At 32.3% G+C, this 23,771-nt stretch overlaps 1 protein-coding gene across 1 annotated transcript in view; it reads right to left on the reverse strand.

Annotated features, from left to right (window-relative positions):
• Window positions 1–1,605: 1,605 nt before the first annotated feature.
• Window positions 1,606–23,771, reverse strand: part of FAM174A (family with sequence similarity 174 member A) — a gene marked incomplete at its 3' end in the record, with an annotated part of 52,101 nt that continues 29,935 nt past the window's right edge. The window contains exon 3 of the mRNA XM_081307933.1: window positions 1,606–2,160. Within this exon, the coding sequence (XP_081164059.1) occupies window positions 2,157–2,160 (4 nt within the window). The remainder of the gene's footprint in view (window positions 2,161–23,771) is intronic.

Consider the following 23,771-nt stretch of genomic DNA (forward strand, 5'->3'; position numbering starts at 1 on the left):
CAAAAGTATTAGAAGTATTTATTTAAAGGCAAAATTGAAGGCCCCTTATGGAAATGATTATTAAATTACCCTAATTATTAGAATTCTTATTCTATGGTAGATTTTTTTTACTTTTAATTATAAATAATAATTAAATAATAGCAGTTACTAAATGAAATATCACTCTTTCCAAGATGTTATATGATTTTCCTATATAACAAATTGCTAGGTATGGGGATACCTATCCAAACATGTATTCTGTGTTAATAATATTTTAAAAGAGGGCAATTTTATATAAGAAATCTGGAGTCCTAGTGATTCTTTAAAATTTAAAACTAATTTAAAACTAAGAATGAAAAACACTTGGAAAGTATTTCCTCATACAATTATGAGTGAGAGCTAAAGCGAGCTAATTCTTTTAGAACAAGTGCTATCTTCCCCTTTAGTCCTTGCTATACATCAAACATACATGCACTGACATCAGGATAACTTGACTCAGGATAACTCATTGCATAAAGGCATTTGCCATAGAGATGCAAAACTAGTTTGCTCCCCCTCACCCTCCTTTAATGCTAAGAATCAAATCTAGGGTCTCACAAACATGAAGCAAGCAATCTACTACTGAGCTACACCCTGTCCTTAATTTGGCATTGTGGATGGACAAATATGACAAACTTCTCCTTTACTAGAGGATTATCTATTCTTGCCTTTTGGACTCTGTAGTAGCCTTAGGGTATGTTCTGGCCAATAAAAGATTAGATAGCATTGAAATAGGTGAACTTAAGGCAGAAGCTATGAAATAGAATAGTTTGTCTTGTTTGGGATGTTTAGTATAAGACAACATTTGAGGCTGAAACTTTACCATTGGCTTCAGTAAAGAAAAAAGAAAATGAGAGCAGAATCAGAACCCCAAAACACATGTGGCATGAATGAGAAATTAATTCTTGTTATAATCCATTATGATGGGGGGAACTCCTATTTTAACTACATAGGTCCCAGCTCAAATTGACTAATGCACACTTTAGTTTATCTCTTGGTGACAGTTAGCAACTGACTTTGTGACTCAATTTTCCTGTAAGTTCTCTTTAACTATTAGAATGTGTGAAATTATGCTTTGAGATGTAATATGAGGTCATTTATTTGTTGATTTTTTTTTCTTCTTTTAAGGAATGAACTCCATGAAACCAACTTTCCTCAAAAAAAAAAAAAAAAAAAAAAGAATGTGTAAAATTGAAGTTCACCACGATTACATTATTTGTTCAGAGACAATGAGGTTATTGTCTGCCTAAAGATCTCAATTGAAAGTCTATGCACTTTAATTCCTTGCCTTCCCATATTTTATTGACTGAGGTTTTGAACCATACCATTTTTTTTGCATTAATTCTGTTTCACAATATACAATAAACAAATAAAAAATTCAGATTTCTAAAATATATAATCAAAGTAGATATTGTATCTAACTTTCAATCTTACTTTGTCCCATGTATCTTATTTTTACATGGGAGTTGATAAAATATAAAGAAATTTTTAAAAAAGATTTTTTCCATAAGCCATATATACATATATTAAAAGTAGTTCTATGATCTTCAGGTTTATTTTGTGAACATATTATCTGTACCAGATTAAAAGAATTTTACATCACATTTATTGTTTTGCATACAATAACTCAGACATTTATTAATATTTTAAAAACCCAAACACATAATAAATTTGGCTTCATTTTCCCACAAAAATGGGAAATATATTTCAGTAAAGGAAAATTTTAATTATTTTTACACACCAGTTGCTTGTTGGGGGTAAGGGCTCTATAAAATGATACCCACAAAAAAAATTTAACATTAACTGATTAGTACATAAAAAAACAATTTACAATAATATGGTAAGCAATAAACAAAAACTCTTCAGAAACATGGAGTTTTAAAGTAATTTTCAAACAGATAAACTATTACAATATAGTTTATCCCTAACAACACTGAGCCCATTAATAGAGCACTTCTGTACATACAATGGTATAACAAAGTGATACAGTATTTATTGCAGCAACAACAAAATAAAGGTTATCATAATATATGAACTTAAATACCCCTCACCCCATTGATATAGTGGCTTCTTATTCCTTAAACAGTCTCCGCTTTTCACTGTAGAAGGATTAAATCTTCTCATCAAAAGGCACATTCTTATCTGGAAGAAAAAAATATTAAAATGACCCTTCTGTAATAAATTCAAAACATCTCAAAATATTCAGAAGGATTTTCAAGGGAGGGAAGAATATAATAAAAGTATTTAATCTACAAGAATCACAATGAAGGACACCATAAAACAATGATTATTTTGTCTGTATTTATGACTTCAAATATTATCTTTTGAATTATATTTCTAATTTTCAAAGGAATTTTATATATAAGTGCTAGGAGTTAAGACAAAAGTTACAGACACAATGAAGTTATGTCCTCATGTAATATTAATAAATTACTTTGATTGACTTCAGTATGCAATATAGTTGTTTATGTAGTTTCTGTAAATACAATTATTTAATTAATCTTGTTTTTAAAACTTCAGAAATGAGGATTAATTAAAGCTGCAGGCCTGAGAATATGATGTTAAAAATGCTTTGGGTATTTACAGTAATGTAATGAAAATTATCTATACAGAAGACAGGATTTCAATAAACATAATGGGGCCAATTTGCCCATTTTCTCTTAATGACTGGTTTGTAGTATAAAGTAAAATTTTTGTCACACATTTTTATGGACATTAATTCTAATTATGTAAGTTCCTTTACTATTATTTAACTTTAAATGCATCACAATTTAAAGCATTTTGTCAAACCAAAGAATAGCCAAAGGATTATTATAAATCTTCTTATAATTATCAGTAATGCTTAGAACGTCATTGGAGACAGAGCTTGAGCATAAGTAAAGTCCTTTTTTACATTGTTTTACTCAAATCTTAGTCATTAATCTATAACAGAGCTCTACATGACTAGAAGCTACTAAGCTTATGAAATACTTTAAGAATAAATTCAAACCTTTCAAAAATATATTGAAGATAATTTTGAAAAAACAATGTGCTACTTAGACAATATTTTTTCCCAATTCTCATCTGTTCAATACTTAAAACATGATTATTTTTATAATGAATTTGTGGATTGTTAAAAAAGCTAGTGGTACCACAGGAAGTTTTCTGATGAGAAGTAACTGACACAAACAAAGGTTTTAATGTATGACTTCAGAAATGCATCTCAACAGCCATAATTTATCTCACGACAAATGTGGATAAGCGTAACTATTAAGATCTATCAAATCACATCATGCCCAATATTGTACTGAAACTTTATATTTTACAATATGGCCAGCTCTCCCCCTAAAGAGTACACATTCTTTGGAATTTCCCAAGAAATCCCTTGTATTGGGATTTCCTCAGAGTTCCATTCTGATGTTGCCATCATGACCAGCACCTATTGTATGCTATATGGAACTGCCATTCCCTAACCCCTTCCTGGCATGACTAAATTAAGGACCAAAGTTAATATTTAAAAAGATGTTCTGTATTTATATCGCCCTGAGGAAGATTCTCCCCTGAGGTAATTTTTAATGCATTATTAATCAAACCTACCATCTCACCACCTTAAATCTGATACTCCTCTATATTCTCTTAAATTGTGACAATACTGTCCACTTTATCACCATTCCAGTGGGAGCAGGGAGGTCACTGTTGATTACTTATGTTGAGAGAGTACTCATCTAGAGAATAATTATCCTGAGTCTCACTACTGTAAATATTTTTGATTCCATGTACTTCAAACACTAACCTCTACACGTGTTTGGAACTCCTCACCTTAACTGAAATAGGCTCAAAGTATTATACATTAGTGTTTTCAAACTCAATCTCTTACAAGCTCACTGGAATCATCTTCTAGAATATAAATATGTTGGAATTGCTCCTGCATTGAAAAGCATTTGATGATCTATACGTCCTCTTGGTTGATAAAATATAAATCCTTAGTGTATTGTTTTGTTAACATAACCTTCCAGATTTGATTTTCTCAATGATTTTCCATGACCCAGTATACATCCTGAATTTCTAGAGGCTTGACAGCATGTACACATCCTCATATAGGGCCATAGCTTGGCACATGCTTTCAACTCCTCTTGACATGGAACTTACTTCTCCATCAAAAGCTCTTTCTTGGTTATCTTTCATATTTGTTAAAATAACCACAACACAAATGTAACTTTCTCAGTGTGATCTTCTAAGTTGCTATCTTTAACTCAGTTGCTCTTTCTCAGTAATATAACAACAATTTGAAAAAACACTGAGCATTAGCTTTGCATGAGGAAAATATCCAAGAGTTCCTACTTGGAGAAGTGATATAGAAGTTGTAAAAGCTGTAAAAGGGGATTGGTAGACTCAAAGAAACTTTAGAGACAGAACCAGGAGTGAGCAGTATAATCTGTAGGAGCTTTTAACAGGAGGGTTTTTTTTTTTTTTTTTTTTTGGCAAAAATGGCAGATAGAGATTGAAGCTCTAAAATCAAGCAGGATAAATTATGCCTCAGCCGTGGCCAATAAAGACAGAGGACTATATGTGTATACTCTCCTGTGAATAGTACTGTATTTCATAATATGTAACACAATATTTTTAATATTTCAACATCACTGAACTTGAAACATATCCTTCAATTGAAGGCATCTTAAAATTGCTATCAGACAAGTGGTATTACTTATGTAGTCATTATTATGTATATGTGTTCATAAGATTGGTCACATCTCCTTTTTATTGCTGTCACTTCAATTGAAGCATATGCATTGTTTATATGTTTGTATGCATTGTTTATATGTTTATATGTTTAATGATGTTTAAAATACCTTTAAAATAATATCATGAATCATCAATGAAGCCAAGTAATTATATATGAAGAAAAACATGATGACAATAATAAGCTATAATTTGATATTAGAAAATCAAAGATTTATCACTAGAACCTTTGCTTCAATTCCATACATTAGTGTCAATTCTACATATTCTTCCCCAAAATGAAGATTTTTAAGATGGGACAATACTCCAGATAAATGACATCTAATTTCTGTTTTGATAAGTCATTATTTACAAAGAAATGCAACTGCAAGCAGAAGTTGCCAATTTCATTAGAAGGGATGAAAAATGTAACAGTTTTGGAAAGCTGATATGCATAATTCTTGCATATTTGAAACTATCATTACATTGTTTTACAATTAAATTGGTGGCTATTTCTTTCCTTCTTTAGTGGTCAAATTAAACAAATAGTGCCTTAGATTATATAAATACTGATGTAAGTCCCCACAGAAATTAGAACATTTGGGAGGGAAGGGAGAGGAGAAAAGACAGGTAGACGGCGCTTTCATTAATGATATTTAAATATTGAATTGATAAAAAGTTTAAGCTGAAAAAAAGTAGCTGAAATTGAGAAGTTGAACTTCTTCAACAATAGTATATAAAATGTAGAAAAATTAAGAATGTTCCATTCTTGCTAAATAATATCTTACAGTAATGACATGTCAACTAGTACAGAAAAATCTAAATCTAAATGCAGATCATATTTAATGCCTCGATGGCTTCTACTGTGTTTAAAACAGGAGCACATTAATTCAGCTGTGTGTGCAAATATGTTTAATAGTCAAAACATTTATATATATTACATATACACATAAATATATATTCATTCATTCAATCACTCAAAACATTAAGTTTTTATTAACCATTAGGAATATTGCTTCATATTGGAGAAAATGTTAGTGATCAATCAATCAATTAATTAAATAAAAGCAAAAGAAAAGGAAAATTCCCTATTGTCTTATTATAAAACCATAAATATAGCTTAAAAATCTGTATCAGAAGAGAAAGAAACCATGGTTTACGTGGAAAGACTGGATACTAGTACCATGTTGGTCAGTTATTTCCTGGATGTCTTAAAGTATTTTTTTAAGGGATAAAACAAATAGTTTCAAAGGGAATATTAAGGGTTGTCCTTTTACTGCTATCTGCACAGTGAAATTGGCAATGATTACAGAACCCAGAAACTGGGATCCTTTAGAGATGCACCCCAATTACATAATTTGATGGGTGTCTAGATAGAGACAGAAGAGAAGAAGAGGAATCAAGACTCAAGAGATTGGTCTAAGGTCATTCTGTTTTTCAAAAACAGAAGCATAAGATTATTCACTTGACTTTGCCCCTTATTTACCACAATACTTTTCAGTCATGGAGGATTTAATCATTGAAATATAATGCTTAGATGAGCTACCCAATGCTCAGTTTTCTGCCATTTACAAAATTCCTGCTGTAGTAATAATAATAATAATAATAATAATAATAATAATGTAGAAAAGAGAAGGATAAGACCTACTCTGATACTCTGGTTATGACAATGGATTCCTACTCCTTCTAAGAATAAATAAAAAATATACTATCGGTATATTGTAGGTTTTGTCTTATGCTATTATTTCCTTGGTTGCCTCTGGCTTCTCTGTAAAACTGCTATTCAGGAAAAGTAATTCCTCAGGACTCATGCCTTCATGCAGTGATCTCCAATCCCCAATATTTCTCTTACTAGTCCCTTCAACCTCTAAAATACATACATTGTGCCACAGTGAAACCCAACATTCTGTATAATTAGTATGCACTGAGAGAGAGAGAGAGAGAGAGAGAGAGAGAGAGAGAGAGAGAGAGAGATTAGAAACAGTGGAGTAGAATATTAGAGTTGAAGACTAAAGCTCCTTAAAAAATATGTATTTTTTCATAAATGCATATACACATAATTATAGGTGAAAATCAATTAATAAAAACCCAGAATCTATAGAAAAGTATCTCAAATCTGAAATAGTCAAATGGTGACCTTTTATAGCTTTTCTACCAGATTATACTTCTTTTCATTTATTTATTTTTTAGGCAAAGGAGAGAAAAAGTCTGTGGAGAAGAAACAATTCTGAAAAACTTTGATTCTCTGAGGAAGAGAGAAGCGTACAATGGGTTCTTGCCTCTCATTCTTTTGTTGCCTGAAACACAGCTGTGATGGCTGAAATCCTAGCAGCTGTATTGTTAGGATAAGGCAAACATGAGAAAAGGAAAATTGCATAAAGTCCCTAACATCAAAAGGTCGCTGATTCCAGGAGCCAGCCACTACAGACTTCATGTGACATGAGTAAAACTTTTTAGGATCTCTACTCCTGGGATTAGTATCATTGGTAGAAAGACTATTTCCCCAGTCCTATGTATTTCAAGTCAATCTGCTTCGCTATGAGGCAACACAAGGATGTATTATTAACATATTTTACATAAATCCCAGTTTGATTATTTTCCAAGCTTTAAGAATGATCTGTCTTTATACAGCATCCAATGATACCAGCTTTTTTAACACAATATTTTAAGAATAGCTTAAAAAATTCAGAAAAATAAATCAAAATGGTTATAAATCCAAATCAAGTTTGAACAGAAAAACTGCTCTAGTGTCATCAAGAATTTTAATTGTTTGTTCACTTAAGTAAAATTGCAAATATTAAACCCTTGGAGTCTTTTTTTTTTTTCCTTCTTCCAACTCCTTTTAAATAAGAATAATGTTTTTAGATTTTAGATAATGAACACTACCCTAAGAGCACTGGGAAAGGCTAATGCCATAAAATTTTTTCAGGGTATTGCCATTATAAACTTGAGGTCCTGGTTCCAGTGTTGTCCTGCAACTTACTTATGTAAAACAATCATATGATTGATTATGTTCTACCTCCCTCGTTCATCTAGCTCTCCATGAACCTTAAAGTTTCTGCACCCTAAACAATTGCAGCAAAAATGTAAATTTTGTAAAATGGATCAAATGCTATATAAATAGAAACTTTGATTCATCTGTTACATAACAGCTTTCATTAAATAGAACTAATTTAAATTGAATCAAATACTTTTGCTCCAGATCTGTGCTGTGTAACAGTATACCCACTAGCCACAACAGCAATTTAAGTAAAATTTCAATTAATAAAAACTAAATAAACTAAAATGTCAGTTGTTCAGTTGCACTAGTCACACATAAACTGCTCAAGAATCATATATGGCTAGCAACTAACAAATTTGAACACTGTGATGTCTAATTGTTAATGGATCAAGTAAAACTTTCTCCTATGGCTCAACATCAACTGAAAAGTGAAATGTAAAAAAGGAACATACACACACAAAAACTATATGAAAATTCTTTTATTACTGGATTAAGTAATGATGAACATGGTATTTTTTTTTAATTTGGATAAACATCTGCTAGACTACTAGTAACAGTGGACATGTTGGGCAAGAAATTTCTTTCTAAAGCAAATACTGGCACTTTAATATATTCCTATATTCTATTTACTTTGAATAAGATAACTTTTGTATTTATTTAGATTATTTTTTTTTGTACCAGGGATTTAAGCCAGGGGCATTTAACCACTGAGTCACTATATCCCCAGAGCTTTCTATTATTTTGAGACAGGTTCTTATTAAGTTGGTTAGAGTCTCACTAAAATGCTGAGGCTGGCTTTGAATTTGCAATCCTCCTGCCTCAGGCTTCTGAGCACAGATGTGCACAACCACACCTGGCTATTCTGACAATATCTTATACTTAAAATTAAAATAGTGTTTTAGAGATTAGAACTACTTTGAGATTGATAATTGTTTGAATATGATCTTTTAAATTAGGGACTTTGATTAAAAAGTTGTATCAAAACTGTTTTCTGATTCTGAAATGCTTATGTTAATAGCCAGAAAGTATTTTATGGCCAAGTAAGACTGGGCACAACATGTAATGAACATATACAATAGCAAATTTGATGAAGCAAAACAGAAGTAGCCAAAAAGCAAATTTAGAGCTTTTTAAATTACACATTTGACACAAATTACTAGAGTAGCATTGAAATAACAGAAGAACTAGCTTTTGGAAGCAGTTACCATAATTTTTAAAACTGTCTTCAAATATACATCATTATAAATAATAATTTTATCATTTAGTAGAAATCAAACAGAATAGCATGAATATATTGTTTCCATTTGTTGTTTTGTGCTATAAAGCCATGCTTTGCATCTTTTTATCAGAGCCTGGTTATGGATATTTTTCATCAACATTTTTCTTTTGGAAAAATAAAGATAATATTTACAAAGCATATGCTGTCTTACTCCTTATCAGATTTTCTGTCCGAAGGAGCTGAGAACTCTACACAACAATTTAAAAACTGAGATTTGGAATTTCAAGTGTGGAAGAATGAAACTAGATCCCTGTCTCTCACTTTACACAAAAATCATCAAAGACCTAGCAATTAAATCAGAAACACTAAAACTACTAGAAGAAAAAAATAGGATCAACACCCCAACATATTGGAGAAAGTACTGCCTTCCTTTAATAAGATTTTAAAGCTCAAGAAATAAAACTAGAAACCAATAAATTTGACAGCATCAAATTAAAAAGCTTCTGCACAGCAAAAGAAACAAAAGCATTAAGAAAGAGCTCACAAAATGAGAGAATATCTTGACCAGCAACTCTTCCCACAAGGGTTTAATATCAAGAATATATAAAGAACTCAAAAAGCACTAAACAATATAACTGAATAAATGTACAAATGATCTAACAGACATTTCTCAAAAGAAGAAATAGAAATGGCCAAAAATATATGAAAAATGTTCAATGTCATCAGCAATCAGGGAAATGAAATCAAAACTACTCTGGAATTTCATCTTATTCCAATGGCAGCCATCAAGAATGCAAATAATAGGGGCTGGGATTGTGGCTCAGTGGTAGAGCACTCGCCTAGCACAGACAGGACCCAGTTCGATCCTCAGCACCACATAAAAATAAAGGCCTTGTGTTGTGTCCATCTACAACTAACAAATAAATATTTTTTTAAAAAAAGAATGCAAATAATAATTGCTAATGAGGATGTGGAAACAAAAGTAAACTCAAGCACTATTGTTAAGACTACAGATTAATAAACCACTTTAGAAGGCCAAAGGAGATACAATACAGGTACATCAATGTTTACAGCCAAATTATAGAATCAACCTAAGTGATCCTATAACTGATGAACGAATGAAGAAAATATGGTATATATAATCAATGGAGTTTTACTCAGCTATAAAAAAGAAAATTACAGCATTTGCTAGTAAATGGGTAGAACTAGAGAACATAATGCTAATTGAAATAAGCCAGACTCAGAAAGTCAAGGGTTGAGTGTTTCCTGTTTCAAGCAGAAGTGAGGAGACAGAGAGAGAAAGAGAAAGAGGGAGAGGAGAAGTAGAAGGAGGAGAAGGGAGAGAGAGAGGGAGGGAGAGAAAGAAAGAGAGAGAGAGAGAAAGAGAGAGAATAATGCTTTAAAAAGGGGTAAAAAAGTAGAGGGGATAGGGAAAGAGGAAGGGCAAGCATGGGAAATTCTGTGGGAAGAAAACTACTAAAATTTGCTGTCATGTACAAATATATCACAACGAACCTGCTTATACATACAATCATAATGAAATCATTAAAATAATAATGATAGTAATAGAAGGAACATCCATAAAGTAGAGCAATTGATCTGGAAGAGGGAAAGAGAAGGTGCTAGGGAATGAGAATGATCAAATTATGGTCTGTGTAGGTACAAATATGGCACTACTATGTATAATTATAATGCAGCAATAAAAATATAGGCAAAACCCCCTGAGATTTTTTAGTTTTATACTTCCTTTGTGCAAAATGTTTCAACAACTAAACCAAATTAAAATTAGTATACCAAAGCATACTAGCAAGACAAGTTACATTAATCAAGAAGTTGAAGCTATTGTTTTTGTTGTTGTTATTCATACACCTCCAAATTTTCCTGATTTGACTGTATCTACTTCAATGCTAAAAGCACTAGTACAGTGGTAATGGCGGGTAAGTTAAATATCCATTCTACCTCTGAGCTTATCATACTTCATTTTCTTCCTTAGGTTTTAGTGTTAGGAATGAACACATCACCAAATCCTGGTCAGTGAGGTTTAAAAAAGGAAGAAAGAAAGAACACTAAGTCCAAAACTTCGATGGAATATTACCACCTGGCTATAAAGACGGGAAGAAATGGCACTATCCTATTGTCTGCCTAAGCTGAAGCAAACATGAGACAAGGCAGAACTCAAGGAAGCCTGAGGAGAGGAACCTAAGCCCCAAGGTTCTGTGTTTGGAGTTAGCCCAATCAGTTGGTGGCATTCTACTTACTACTCCTATATGGAAAAGCATTCTTTGAGGAAATTTAGATTAAGTGATATATTGGCAGTTTCTTTTAGTTCAATCTGATACAAGGAGTGGAAATAATTATCCCATAGTCTAATGACCAATGATATTCACTATTAATATTTTGGTGGATTTAAGGACAAATTAGAAATGTTTCTTTCAGAAATATTACAAAATAAAGTTTTGCAAAATTGTAAAAAAACAATCAAACAAAAAGCAAGAAAATTCATTTTCCTTTCTGGAAACAACTTGCTTCCTGTCATTTTTGGGAGATACACTTTGGAAAACAAAGAGGTATTAATTTTAGAAATCCTTAAACAATTAAAAAGATTAACTGTTAGTAAGCAATGATCCAAAAATAATTACTTTAAGTTATAGAGTTCTTTGATTTTATGCAGATGAGAAGCAAGACAAAGAATACTACTTTTATTCCTTTTTTTATAAGTTAATATTTGAAAATCTAAGAGGAAAAGAAAATCATAATACAAAAGACAGAATGAATAGAATTGGAATAATTCTCTTTATAAGTATAAATCAAATTGAGTTCTTCTTTTCCTATACATATCCCTTTAATTTCTTTCATCTAATTGCTCTGGCCAGTATTTCAAAAACAAGTGGTAAAAGAGGGCATCCCTGTCTTGTTTCAGTTTTTGGAAGGAATACCTTTAATTTTTCTCAATTTAGAATGATGTTGGCCTGGGACTTAGCGTAGATAGCCTTTATGATGTTGAGTTATGTTCCTGTTATCCCTAGTTTTTCTAGTGTTTTGAACATGAAGAGGTGCTATATTTTGTCAAATGCTTTTTCTGCATCTATTGAGATGATCATATGATTCTTATCTTTGAGTCTATTGATGTGATGAATTACATTTATTGATTTCCATATGTTGAACCAACCTTGCATCCCTGGGATGAATTCTACTTGATCATGGTGCACAAACTTTTTGTTATGTTTTTGTATTCAATTTGACAGAATTATATTGAGAATTTTTGCATCTATGTTCATTAGAGATATTGGTCTAAAGTTTTCTTTCTTTGATGTGTCTTTGCCTGGTTTGGGGATCAGGGTGATATTGGCCTCATAAAATGAGTTTGGAAGTGCTGCCTCTTTTTCTGTTTCCTGAAATAAACTGAAGAGTATTGGTATTAGTTCTTCTTTAAAGGTCTCATAGAATTCGACTCCGTATCCATCTGGTCCTGGTCTTTTCTTGGTTGGTAGGCTTCTGATGATTCTATACCTAGAAGACCCAGAAAGTTCCACCAGACTACAACTACTAAATGAATTCAGCAAAGTAGCAGGATGTAAAATCAACACCCATAAATCAAAGGCATTTCTGTATAGCAGTGACAAATCCTCTGAGAGGGAAATTACAAAACTACCCCATTCTCAATAGCCTCAAAACAAGCAAACAAACAAACAAACAAACAAACAAAAAAACAACAAAAAAAAACAACTTAGAAATCAACTTAACAAAAGAGGTGGAAGATCTATACAATGAAAACTATAGAATCCTAAAGAAAGAAATCAAAGAAGACCTTAGAAGACAGAAAGATCTACCTTGCTCTTGGATAGACAGAATTAATATTATCAAAATGACCATACTACCAAAAGCACTAAACAGATTGCAATTCCAATCAAAATCCCAATGGCATTCCTCATAGAAATAGAAAAGACAGTCATGAAATTTATCCACAAAAATAAGAGACCCAAAATAGCTAAAGCAATCCTTTACAAGAAGAGCGAAACAGGTTGTATCATTACACCAGACCTTAAATATACTACAGAGTAATAGTAACAAAAACAGCATGGTACTGTAATCCAAACAGACTGGCAGACCAATTGTACAGAATTGAGGACACAGAGACTAACCCACAAAATTACAATTATCTCATATTAGACAAAGGCACCAAAAACATGCATTGGAGAAAAAATAGCCTCTTCAACAAATGGTGCTGGGAAAACTGGAAATCCATTAGCAACAAAATGAGATTAAACCCCTATCTCTCACCATGCATAAAACTCAAATCAAAGTGGATCAAGGACAAGAAATATGTTGTAATATTTCTAAAATTAACTTCTAATTAGATAGGTTAATCTAGGAATTAAATCAGAGACTCTGCATCTATTAAAAGAAAAAGTAGGCCCTAATTTTCATCATGTGGGATTAGGCCCCAACTTTCTTAATAAGACACCTATACCACAAGAATTAAAACCAAGAATTAATAAGTGGGATGGATTCAAATGAAAACGTTTCTTCTCAACAAAAAAAAACAACCTGTGAGGTGAATAGAGAGCCTACATCTTAGGAGCAAATTTTTATCCCTCACACATCAGACAGAGCACTAATCTCTAAGGTATATAAAGAACTCAAAAGCTAAGCACCAAAAAAACCCAAATAACACGATCAATAAATAGGCCAAGGACATGAAAAGACACTTCTCAGACAAGGATATACAATCAACCAACAAATATATGAAAAAATGTTCATCATCTCTAGCAATTAGTGAAATGCAAATCAAAACTACTCTACTATATCATTGCACTCCAGTCATAATGGCAGCTATTATGAAGACAAACAACAATAAGTGTTGGCAAGGATGTGGGGAAAAAGGCACACACATACATTGCTGGTGGGACTGTAAATTGGTGCAGCCCATATGGAAAGCAGTATGGGGATTCCTTGGAAAACTGGGAATGGAAACATAATTTGACTCAGCTCTTCCTCTCCTATGTCTATACCCACAGGACTTAAAAACAGCATACTACAGGGACACAGCCACATCAATGTTTATAGCAGAACAATTCACAATAGCTAAACTGGAACCATACTAGATCCCTTCAATAGGTGAATGGATTAAAAAAATGTGGCATATATACACAATGGAATATTACTCAGCAATAGAAGAGAATAAAATCACGGCACTTGCAGGTAAATGCATGGAGTTAGAGAAGATAATGCTAAGTAAAGTTAGCCAATCCAAAAAAACCAAATGCCGAATGTTTTCTCTGATATAAGGGGTCTGACTCATAGTGGGGTAGGGAGGGGGATCATGGGAGGAACAGAGGACTCTAGATAGGGCAGAAGGGTTGGAGGGGAAGGGAGAGGGCAGGGAGTTAGCAATGATGGTGGAATGGGATGGACATCATTATCCAAGGTACATGAAGTGGTGTAAACATATTTTATTACAAACAGAGATATGAAAATTGTGATCTGTAAGTATAATAAGAACTGTAATGCATTCCACTGTCATGTATTTAAAAAAATTTTTAAAAAATCAAATTAATATTCAATGAATGGAATGAGAATGCAGTAGAAAGAAAAAGCCTAGTTACTTAGATTCTTTCAGCTTCAGATTTCCTATTTTCAAAATGAAAGTCATAGAAACTACTTGGCAAGATTGTTTTGATGATTCTGTTAGTACACATAAAGAATCTATCACAGTGTCTGAACAAATGTAGGTATTACTCACTAAAAGCTATTCTAATCACTCTTATTGGAGTTCTGATACCCCATTCTGCCCTGACCAGATATAATTATCCCCTTGTATGAAAACCTGTACCATTTACTTAAATATTCTTTTCTGCCCTGACTTTCAGTTATTTAAATGTTATTTCCATTCAAATATAAATTCTTTGTTAATTTTTTTAAAGAGAGAGAGAGAGAATAGAGAGAATTTTTTAATATTTATTTTTCGGTGGACACAACATCTTTTTATTTGTATGTGGTGCTGAGGATCGAACCCAGGCTGCACGCATGCCAGGCAAGCGCGCTACCGCTTGAGCCACATCCCCTGCCCATTTGTTAATTTTTAAATGAGCCAAATTTGGGTAAAGAGCTGAGTGTGGTGGTGCACACCTATAATCCCAGCAGCTTGAGAGGCTAAAACAGGAGAATCTCAAGCTCAAAGCCTGTGTTTGCAAAGTTGAGGTGCTAAGCAACTCAATGAGACCCTGTCTCTAAATAAAATACAAATAGGGTGGGGAATATGGCTCAGTGGTCAAATGCCCCTAGGTTCAATTCCCAGTACCCCTCCCCCCAAAAAATTGGATAAAGAATTTTAAGAGATAAAGAGAGCTAAACAGTTAAAAGTTAAGACAGTTGGAATGTGGCTTAAATAGTTTAAAACAAAATATTTACTTGAAGAGCAACATCTAGACTCACCCAATAATGAAGATTTGCAGAACAGCATGTTTATTTACCCCTTAGAATTCTAGTCAAAATATTCCCTACTATCTATCTATATATATGTAATTCTTTTTTATAATTGATGTATTATAATTTTACTTAATAGTGGGCTTCCTTGTCATATATTTATACATGCACATAACACAACTTTGTCAATTTCATTACCTGCTGGCTCCCCTTTCCTCATTTTTCTCCTCTCCTTTCCTCCTGAGTCACCTTCCTCTACTCTACTGGACTCCTTCCTATTTTCATGTGAGCCCTGACCTCCTGCTTTTTTCCCCTAGCTTCCACACAAGAGAGAAAACAAATAACCAGTCTGACTTAATTTTGCTTAACATACTACGAATAATTTCTCAGTCTGACTTATTTTGCTTAACATACTACAAATCAGTGAGACCCCGTCTCTAAATAAAATACAAAATAAGGCAGGGGATATGGCTCTATTAATTGGTTTGTGGATTAATGTCATAACCATGTATCTAATATGTTTTCCTAGAATTTTGAAATGGCTCAAATGTTGTTTTATTAAGAAAAGGCACTTAAGAAAAAAATGTATCTTAAATAAACTTATAATTAGATAGGTTAACAGACTTTCACTAAGAGTTAAAGTTCTCAACAGTGCATTTATTTAATAATTTGTGGGTTTGGGTGGATTGACTGTTTATTTAGTAGACTGAGGCTTTAACTAAGGGCCTCATGCATGCTAGGCAAAAGTAAAATATTTGAGCTACATCCCCAGTCCTAGAGAATATTTTAAATTATTTTATAATATATTCAATACTTTAAAAAATTCATCAGGAATATCAGAGTCAGCAAAGAGACCCTTTCAGTACAAGGATAAATTTCAAACAGCAATGGTTTTGTTTCCTGATATTCTTTAATGGCTTATTCTCATTTGCTCTGGTTGACAAAATAGGTAACTAATATAATCAGTATAGCAACAGGAAACCATAGGCACCCAAGGATTTGCTATAAAAATGACTGTAAAACCTACTTCATCCATCACAAGATATTTGTAGTAATATGAAGGCAGTGTTATTTATAACAGTAACAACAACAGCAAAGAGGATGCCACATTTCTCAACTTTTCTACTATTTCACTTTGTATCTTTAAAAAGATGAATGTGGCTACTAGACAGCTTGGTATAAAGGTCAGCAGAAGAAGGAGAAAGACTAAAGTGAAAAAAGTTGAAGAAAAAAGAAGGCAATAGAATAAATGGTAAAAGGAAATACTGTTTATGAATACTTTTAATATGTCAAATACAACTGAAGATACAAGTTTTATTAAAAAATAGCATTTCTGATACTTATTGTATAGTGACCCTTTCTGTATGTATCTTTCTCTTTCTATATGTAGACATATATATTTAAGTATTTAAATAAGTGCAAGCAAAGCAGCTATTTTTCAATCAGTTGCACAATCATGTTTGTAAAATTAAATATCTTATGGAAAATTGTCTTAAAAAATAAAATTTTCCAATAACACAAGAATAAACAAAATAGTCCTATATCCATTAAAGAAACTAAATTTATTACCAAAGTACTCGAAAAAATTCCATTCCTTGATGATTTATTTCACTCATGAGTTCTATCAAACATTCAAGGAAGAAATAATACCAATGTTAAACCAATATTTTTTTTAAAAAATAGATGAACACCTATGATTTCCTAACACACTTTTATTGTTTATTTTTTTTTTAATTGGTGTATGATTAAGTATACAGAATGGTGTATTTCACTGTGGCATATTCATATATATGCATATTTATATAATTTGACTTTTTATGAGAACTGCAACATTTTAATATCAAAACAAGTCAAACACTATAAAAATATAGATGTTTTCCATCTACACATATACAGGTAGGTAAATAGATGTATACATCTACTACATATATAATTATAGGAGGCAAAAACCATTAAGAAAACATAAGCAACAATGTATAAAGAGGATATCATGATAAAATAGGATTTATCTCAGGAATGTTACATTGTTTTGACCTTCAATTATCAATCCATAAAATTCACCATATTTACTGATTAAAGGGTAAAACATAATTTTAACATATACATGCTAAAAAGGCATTGAAAAAATTTAAAACTAATTAATGTAAAACCTCTTAATCTAAAATAGTTGGGAACTTATGTTAACAGAGAATATCTATAAAATTGATGTTATACTAATGTTATACTTAATATAGGAGGTAGTTGTACCTAATATTACAGCTTACTATAAAGCAACAACCATCAGAATAACTTGATTCATAATATGAACATAATCCAAGATATTCTCCTATTTTAAAATCAGCTGATTGGCAATCTTAAATCCCCTTAGTCATGTAACTTAAGTTACTTATAGGTTCTAGACATTAGGATGTAGATATTCACAATGCTATTCTGGCAACCCCTTGGTCAAATTTCTTTTTCAGATCCTACAATATGTGATAGTACTATCTCAATACAAGTATAATATTTTTCATCATTTTTTGGGGGAAAAGGGAATGTCATTAACCAAGCTTATCATTTTTCATTAATCACATTAAGATCTATGTTCAACTTTCCCAAGAGAATATTCAGAATATTGAATCCACTGTCAGATTTGCATATTTATTTCTAATATCAACATTTAAAACATCAGATGTCTTGCCCATCATATCAGCTTCAATTAAGTAATGGGTCAGGACTGTATAGATCTCATTCTAGGAAGTAATTTCTAAGACCAAGAAAGTCACAGGAATAAACATACCTCCACCTATACCACTATGAAAATACTGCCCAGTAGGAAGAAATGTAGCCACATTTTATAAAGTGAAATACAGAAAGAAAAAAAAAAGGTTTCATATTGGCTCAGACTTTGAAGTAAGTTACAGAAGAATTCTAGTATCAATGTGTTTACTTAAATAATTTCTATAATTGTTTGAAGCAGAGAATAGGCTGGGTATGTAGCTCAGTGATAGAGCCTTGCCCGGAATGTGCAAGGCTTTAGATTTGATCACTAACACCTGAAAACAAAACAAAACAAAATGAAAAAGAAAACAACAAAAGGAAGAGAATAAAAAGAAAATACAAAAACTATAATTCTTGTCTTTGCTTTTTTTGCATCCTGAAATATCCATAATTGTTTTTCATTTTTAAAAAGAAATGTAAGCCTGGCTTAGAAAGTACATGCTTACTGATTTGAGCAAGGTTGAAAAATGAAAATGTTAGCCAGGCATGGTGTCACATGCCTATAATCCCAGTAACTCAGGAGACTGAGGTAGGAGGATCACAAGTTTGAGTCAGCCTCAGCAACTCAATGAGGCCCTAATCAACTTAGCAAGAATCTGCCTAAAATAAATAAATAAATAAAAGGCTGAGGATGTGGCTCAGTATTAAAGCATCTATGATTTTCTGGTTTGAATCCCCAGTACCAAAAGAAGAAGAAGGAGGGAAGGAAGGAAGAAAGGAAGAAGGATGAAGAAGGAGGAGGAAGAGGAGAACAAGAAGAAAAAAGCTGATATCTATTATCTCAAAGACTCTGTTGTTCTATATCGTTAGCCTAGTATATATACTAGATTGTTAACTACACAACTGGCCGTATTGTGCATTTTTTGTTCACCAGTATAACCCCACAGCTTCATACAGGGCCTGGGACACATGACAGATAGAATCACTGATTTTCATAAAGAATGAGTCCATGCAATTTGCTCTATCCATTGAAATATTGCCTCAAATTCCTCACGGTTAAAACTGACTTCACACTTTTTGACCCATAATATCTGGTATGATCTGACCATGATTTGAGTGTATCCCCCAAGGGTTTCTGTGTTAAAATTTAATCCCAACTGTGAGGTATTAAGATGGCGAAAACTTAATCTGACTTTGGTATTTAACTGTGGGGCCTTTAGGAGGTAATCAGAATTAAATAAGGTCATTAGAGTGGACAACCCATGTTGTTAATTTTACAGAAAAAAAAAAGAGACAACATATGTGATGCTCTCACAGTCTAAGTACTCTACTAAAAAAAGACCATCATAAGATGCAGGCCATTGAACCTCTTTTCTTTATAAAGTTACCTAGCTGCAGGTACTTTATTATAATAACATAAAATGGACTAATCTAATATCACTCTTAGAAAGCTCAGCAATACAAAAATATATATGCACAAGGTTATTAATTGTAATATTATTTAAAATTGTAAAATAATTTAAAACTACCTAAATGTCAAATCATAGATGAATGAATAAGCTATGAAATATACCTACTATACAGTACTTATACAATTATAGAAATAAAAATATAACTGTGAAATTATATGCCATGACTTGCAAGAGATATTAAGCACAACAAAAAAGCATATAGAGCACAAGAAGTATACTGCCTATTGTGTAAGAAATAAGTTATACATAAGAAATAAGTATTTCTGTCAACCATTATCAAAAGACTATAGGGAGGATAGGCCAGATAATAAATTGATCATGTACAAAGGGTATCGTGGGAAGAATGAAGTGATAAGGACATAGGACAAGTATGCATACGTGTGATTAAATTTTATTGAGAGTATTAACTGTTGGAAGCATGTTCATGTTTTTTATACTAGAAGAAGGAAAACCAGAAACAAAGTAAACTGAAAGGCATTATTATATTTCAAATGACTGCTAAGACAAATTACATTATGAAGGCCATATCTGAATGAATATTTTCAGTCTTGGACACGACGGGGTTGTGAAAAAAAAAAAACTGGAGAACATCATAAACTCTTCACAGAAGGTTTATTTATTAAGCAATGTAATTAATAGGTAAAACAGTTCAGAAATTACTGTAGTTTTATTATAGGATTGAATAAGTCGGTAAAAGTATTGATGTTGGAAGTCGGATCTCATGATGGAAGAAGAATACAATTATGGAAAGATAATTCAAAACCAAACCAAACCAATAAGTATAGACTGAAAAGGGAGGTATGAAGGAATACTATCTAAATTATGTGTGTGTGTATATATATATACACACACACATACATATATATATACACACACATACATATATATATACACACACACACACACACGGATGCGTGTGTATATATACATTCACAGACCTGTCTCTGGTGAAAGGGTCTACAGAAACCAAGTACCCCAGTCTCAAAGAGCTTACTAGGTCCACTCAAAGGAATGAGAATTCCTTGGAGAAATAGTTGATTTCATGGGTGGGGGTACAAAATGATCCTGGGATAGTTAGGTTAAAAATAAATAAATAAAGGATGAAGTCACAAGGGAACAGAAATCATTTGGTAATGCTACTACTGGTGACTTCTGGGATAACTTGGAATCCAAATAAACAAGTACATAAATGAATTACAAACCTCTGAAAACAAGAATGTCATTAGTCCATGATAGATAGATAGATAGATAGATAGATATGTAGATAGATTTAAAAAATAAACAACATTTGCTTATGGTGGAAAATTAATGCTGACTAGTTACCATGGAGAAAATGCTGAAGTTAGAAAATCATCATTTTGCCACTATCTAGTCAAAGGTTAGATTGTGCAAAATCATGATAAATAGTACACAAAGGAAAAATTTTTTATGAAAATGGAAATTTTTCATGATTTTAAAATATATCCCGATTAATTTTGAGGGAGGAAAAAGAGTAACATAGTGAAGAAGTTGGATAAAACCTTCAAAAGGTGCATAACAATTAACACTGCAATGAAGGACAAGTGAACATCCTGTTGTCTTCAGTTATCATGCATGTTCTCTTTAGCAGTTCAATCAAAAATGCATAACCTGAATCTAATTATGAGGAAACATAACATCAGATAAATACAAATGAGTGGTATGAGCTCTACAAAATAAAATGTTAAGAATGGTTGAATTTGGGTAAAAAGCATCTAGGACTTTCTTTGTGATGTTTTTACTATAAGTTTGAATTCATTTCCATACAAAAAATATTTTTTTAAAAAGTAATGCATGAATATATGTTCTTTGAAGAAGAAAAATCAAACAGGAAGATGTAAATGGAAAATAAAATGAATTATCAACCTCCCAATGTTATCTTTTCCCCACTAGAAGCTAAACCTCACAAAGTTAAGATTTTTTTTTCCTGTTTTTTGCTCAAATACATCTCAAGCACCCACACTGGTGCTTCGCACCTGAATAGCTGCTACAATATTCATTTACTGGAGAGATGAATGAGTAGATACAAGTTATGATTGTTACGGTTTGAATATGAGGTGTCCCCCAAAAGTTCACACATGAGACAATGCAATTGAATTAATTGCCTGATGGGATTAACTGAGTGGTAATTGAAAGCAGGGTGTACCTGGAGGAGGTAAGGCAGTAAGGGTGTGGTTTGGGGGTCTATATTTGTATCTGGAGAGTAGAGAACTATTTCTCTGTTTTCTGATCACCATGTGAACTGCTTCCCTTTGCCACACTCTTGCACCATGATCTTCTGCTTCCTCTTAAGCTCCAAGGAATGGAGCCGATCTGCTACACCAACTAAGACCTCTGAAACTGTGAGCCCTCAAATAACCTTTTTCTCCTCTACAGTTGTTTTAGTCACAGTGGCAAAAAAAAAAAAAAAAAAAAAAAAAAAAGCTGACTAAAACAACTATTTTCCTCCTCCTTACTTTACTTAGATCTGTAAACTAAAATTATTTATTTATGAAATAAATTGGGTCAGACTATTAAAAAGCTCATGAAGATTTCATTATTGCTTCTTCCTTAGTATTTCTTCTCCTTTGCCATGAAAACAGAATACCTAGATCCCACTGATAATACATTCCAAAGCCCCTTGAATAACTCAAGTCACTCCATGTATTTGCCCCTCTAAATGGTCTTCTTTCTTATCCTCTTACTCCTTACCCTGTTCTCCTCCAACCCAATAGAGAAATCTTTATAACACAACTTTTTTTCCCATGTCTTAGGATTTTCAGAATGAATTTTCATCACCTGTAGAATAATTGATGAGAAGCATGAATAGAATGCATTTATGTTTTCTTAGCTGGGTGCAGTGGCATCTGCTTGTAATCCCAATGACTTGGGAGGCTAAGGCAACAGAATCATAAGTTTAAAGCCAGCTTCAATGACTTAGTGAGGCTGAGAGGCCCTAAGCAACTTAGACTCTGTCTCAAAATAAAAAATAAAAAGAGCTGGGGATGGTAGTTCAATGGTTAAGTGCTCCCCAACACCCCCGCCCTCCCCCAAAAAGATATGTCTCCTTTTCTCTTTCCTTATCTCTACTGAGATATAGTTGACAAATAAAAATTGTTAACATTAATAGGTATACTTAGATGTTTTGATATTCATGCAGTATGTGAAACAATCACAAACAAGCTAAAAACATTTTCACCTCAAATAACTACCATTTATTTTTCTGGTGAGAACAATAAAGATTTACCCTCATAGCAAATGTCAAGTATGCAATGTACTCTCATTAACTATATTTATAATACTCTACTGTCTTTTGCCCACTTTTGAATCAGGTTATTTGTTCTGTTTTATTTTGCTATTGAGTTACATAGCTTCTATATAAATATTAGATATTAAAGCCTCTCTCTGTGTGTGTGTGTGTGTGTGTGTGTGTATGGAGAGAGATAGAGAGAAAAAGAGAAAGAAAGATCCTGACACAAAAATACAAATGCTACATGATCTATCTGTATATATAGAGAGATACAATATGTAGTATGTAAGTATACATAGTTTGTATACATCCAAATATCTAAAATCCAAATCTTCAGGCAAAAATTCCAAAGTCCAAAAATCTCTGAGATCTGAAATACATTTATTCACAAACATCTTATATAAGGGATATTAAAAACAGAAGTTCATTGGATTAGACAAAGGGGAATGAAGGAAATGGAGGGGGAATGGGCATAAGAAAGACAGTAGAATGAATCAGACATAATTTTTCCTATATTCACATATGAATACATGACCAGTGAAAACTCCACATCATGTACGACTACAAGAATGGGATCCTAATTAGAATTTATACTCCATGTATATATGTCAAAATATAACCTACTATATGTATATATAAAAGAGAACAAATAAAATAATTAAAAATTAAAAAAACAAACAAACTATGTTTCCTGCTATTACATAGGTTGCCTTTTTAGTCTGTTGATTGTGTGTAACCTTTTTAGTTATATGCAGCCCTAATTATTTTGTCGCCTATGATTTCTGGGATCATGTTCAAAACATCATTACCCAGACCAATGTCAAAAATGTTTTCCTCATGTCTTTTTGGAAATCTTTTATGGAAGCCATATATGTAAGTCTTTAATCCATTTTGATTGATTTTTATATATGGCAAAAAAGAATGGTTTCATTTAATTCTTCTGCATGAAGATGACAGTTTTCTCACTAAAATTTATGGAAAAGATTATTC

This window comes from Spermophilus citellus (genome assembly GCF_964194105.1).
Source record: "Spermophilus citellus genome assembly, chromosome: 1".
NCBI lineage: Eukaryota > Metazoa > Chordata > Mammalia > Rodentia > Sciuridae > Spermophilus > Spermophilus citellus.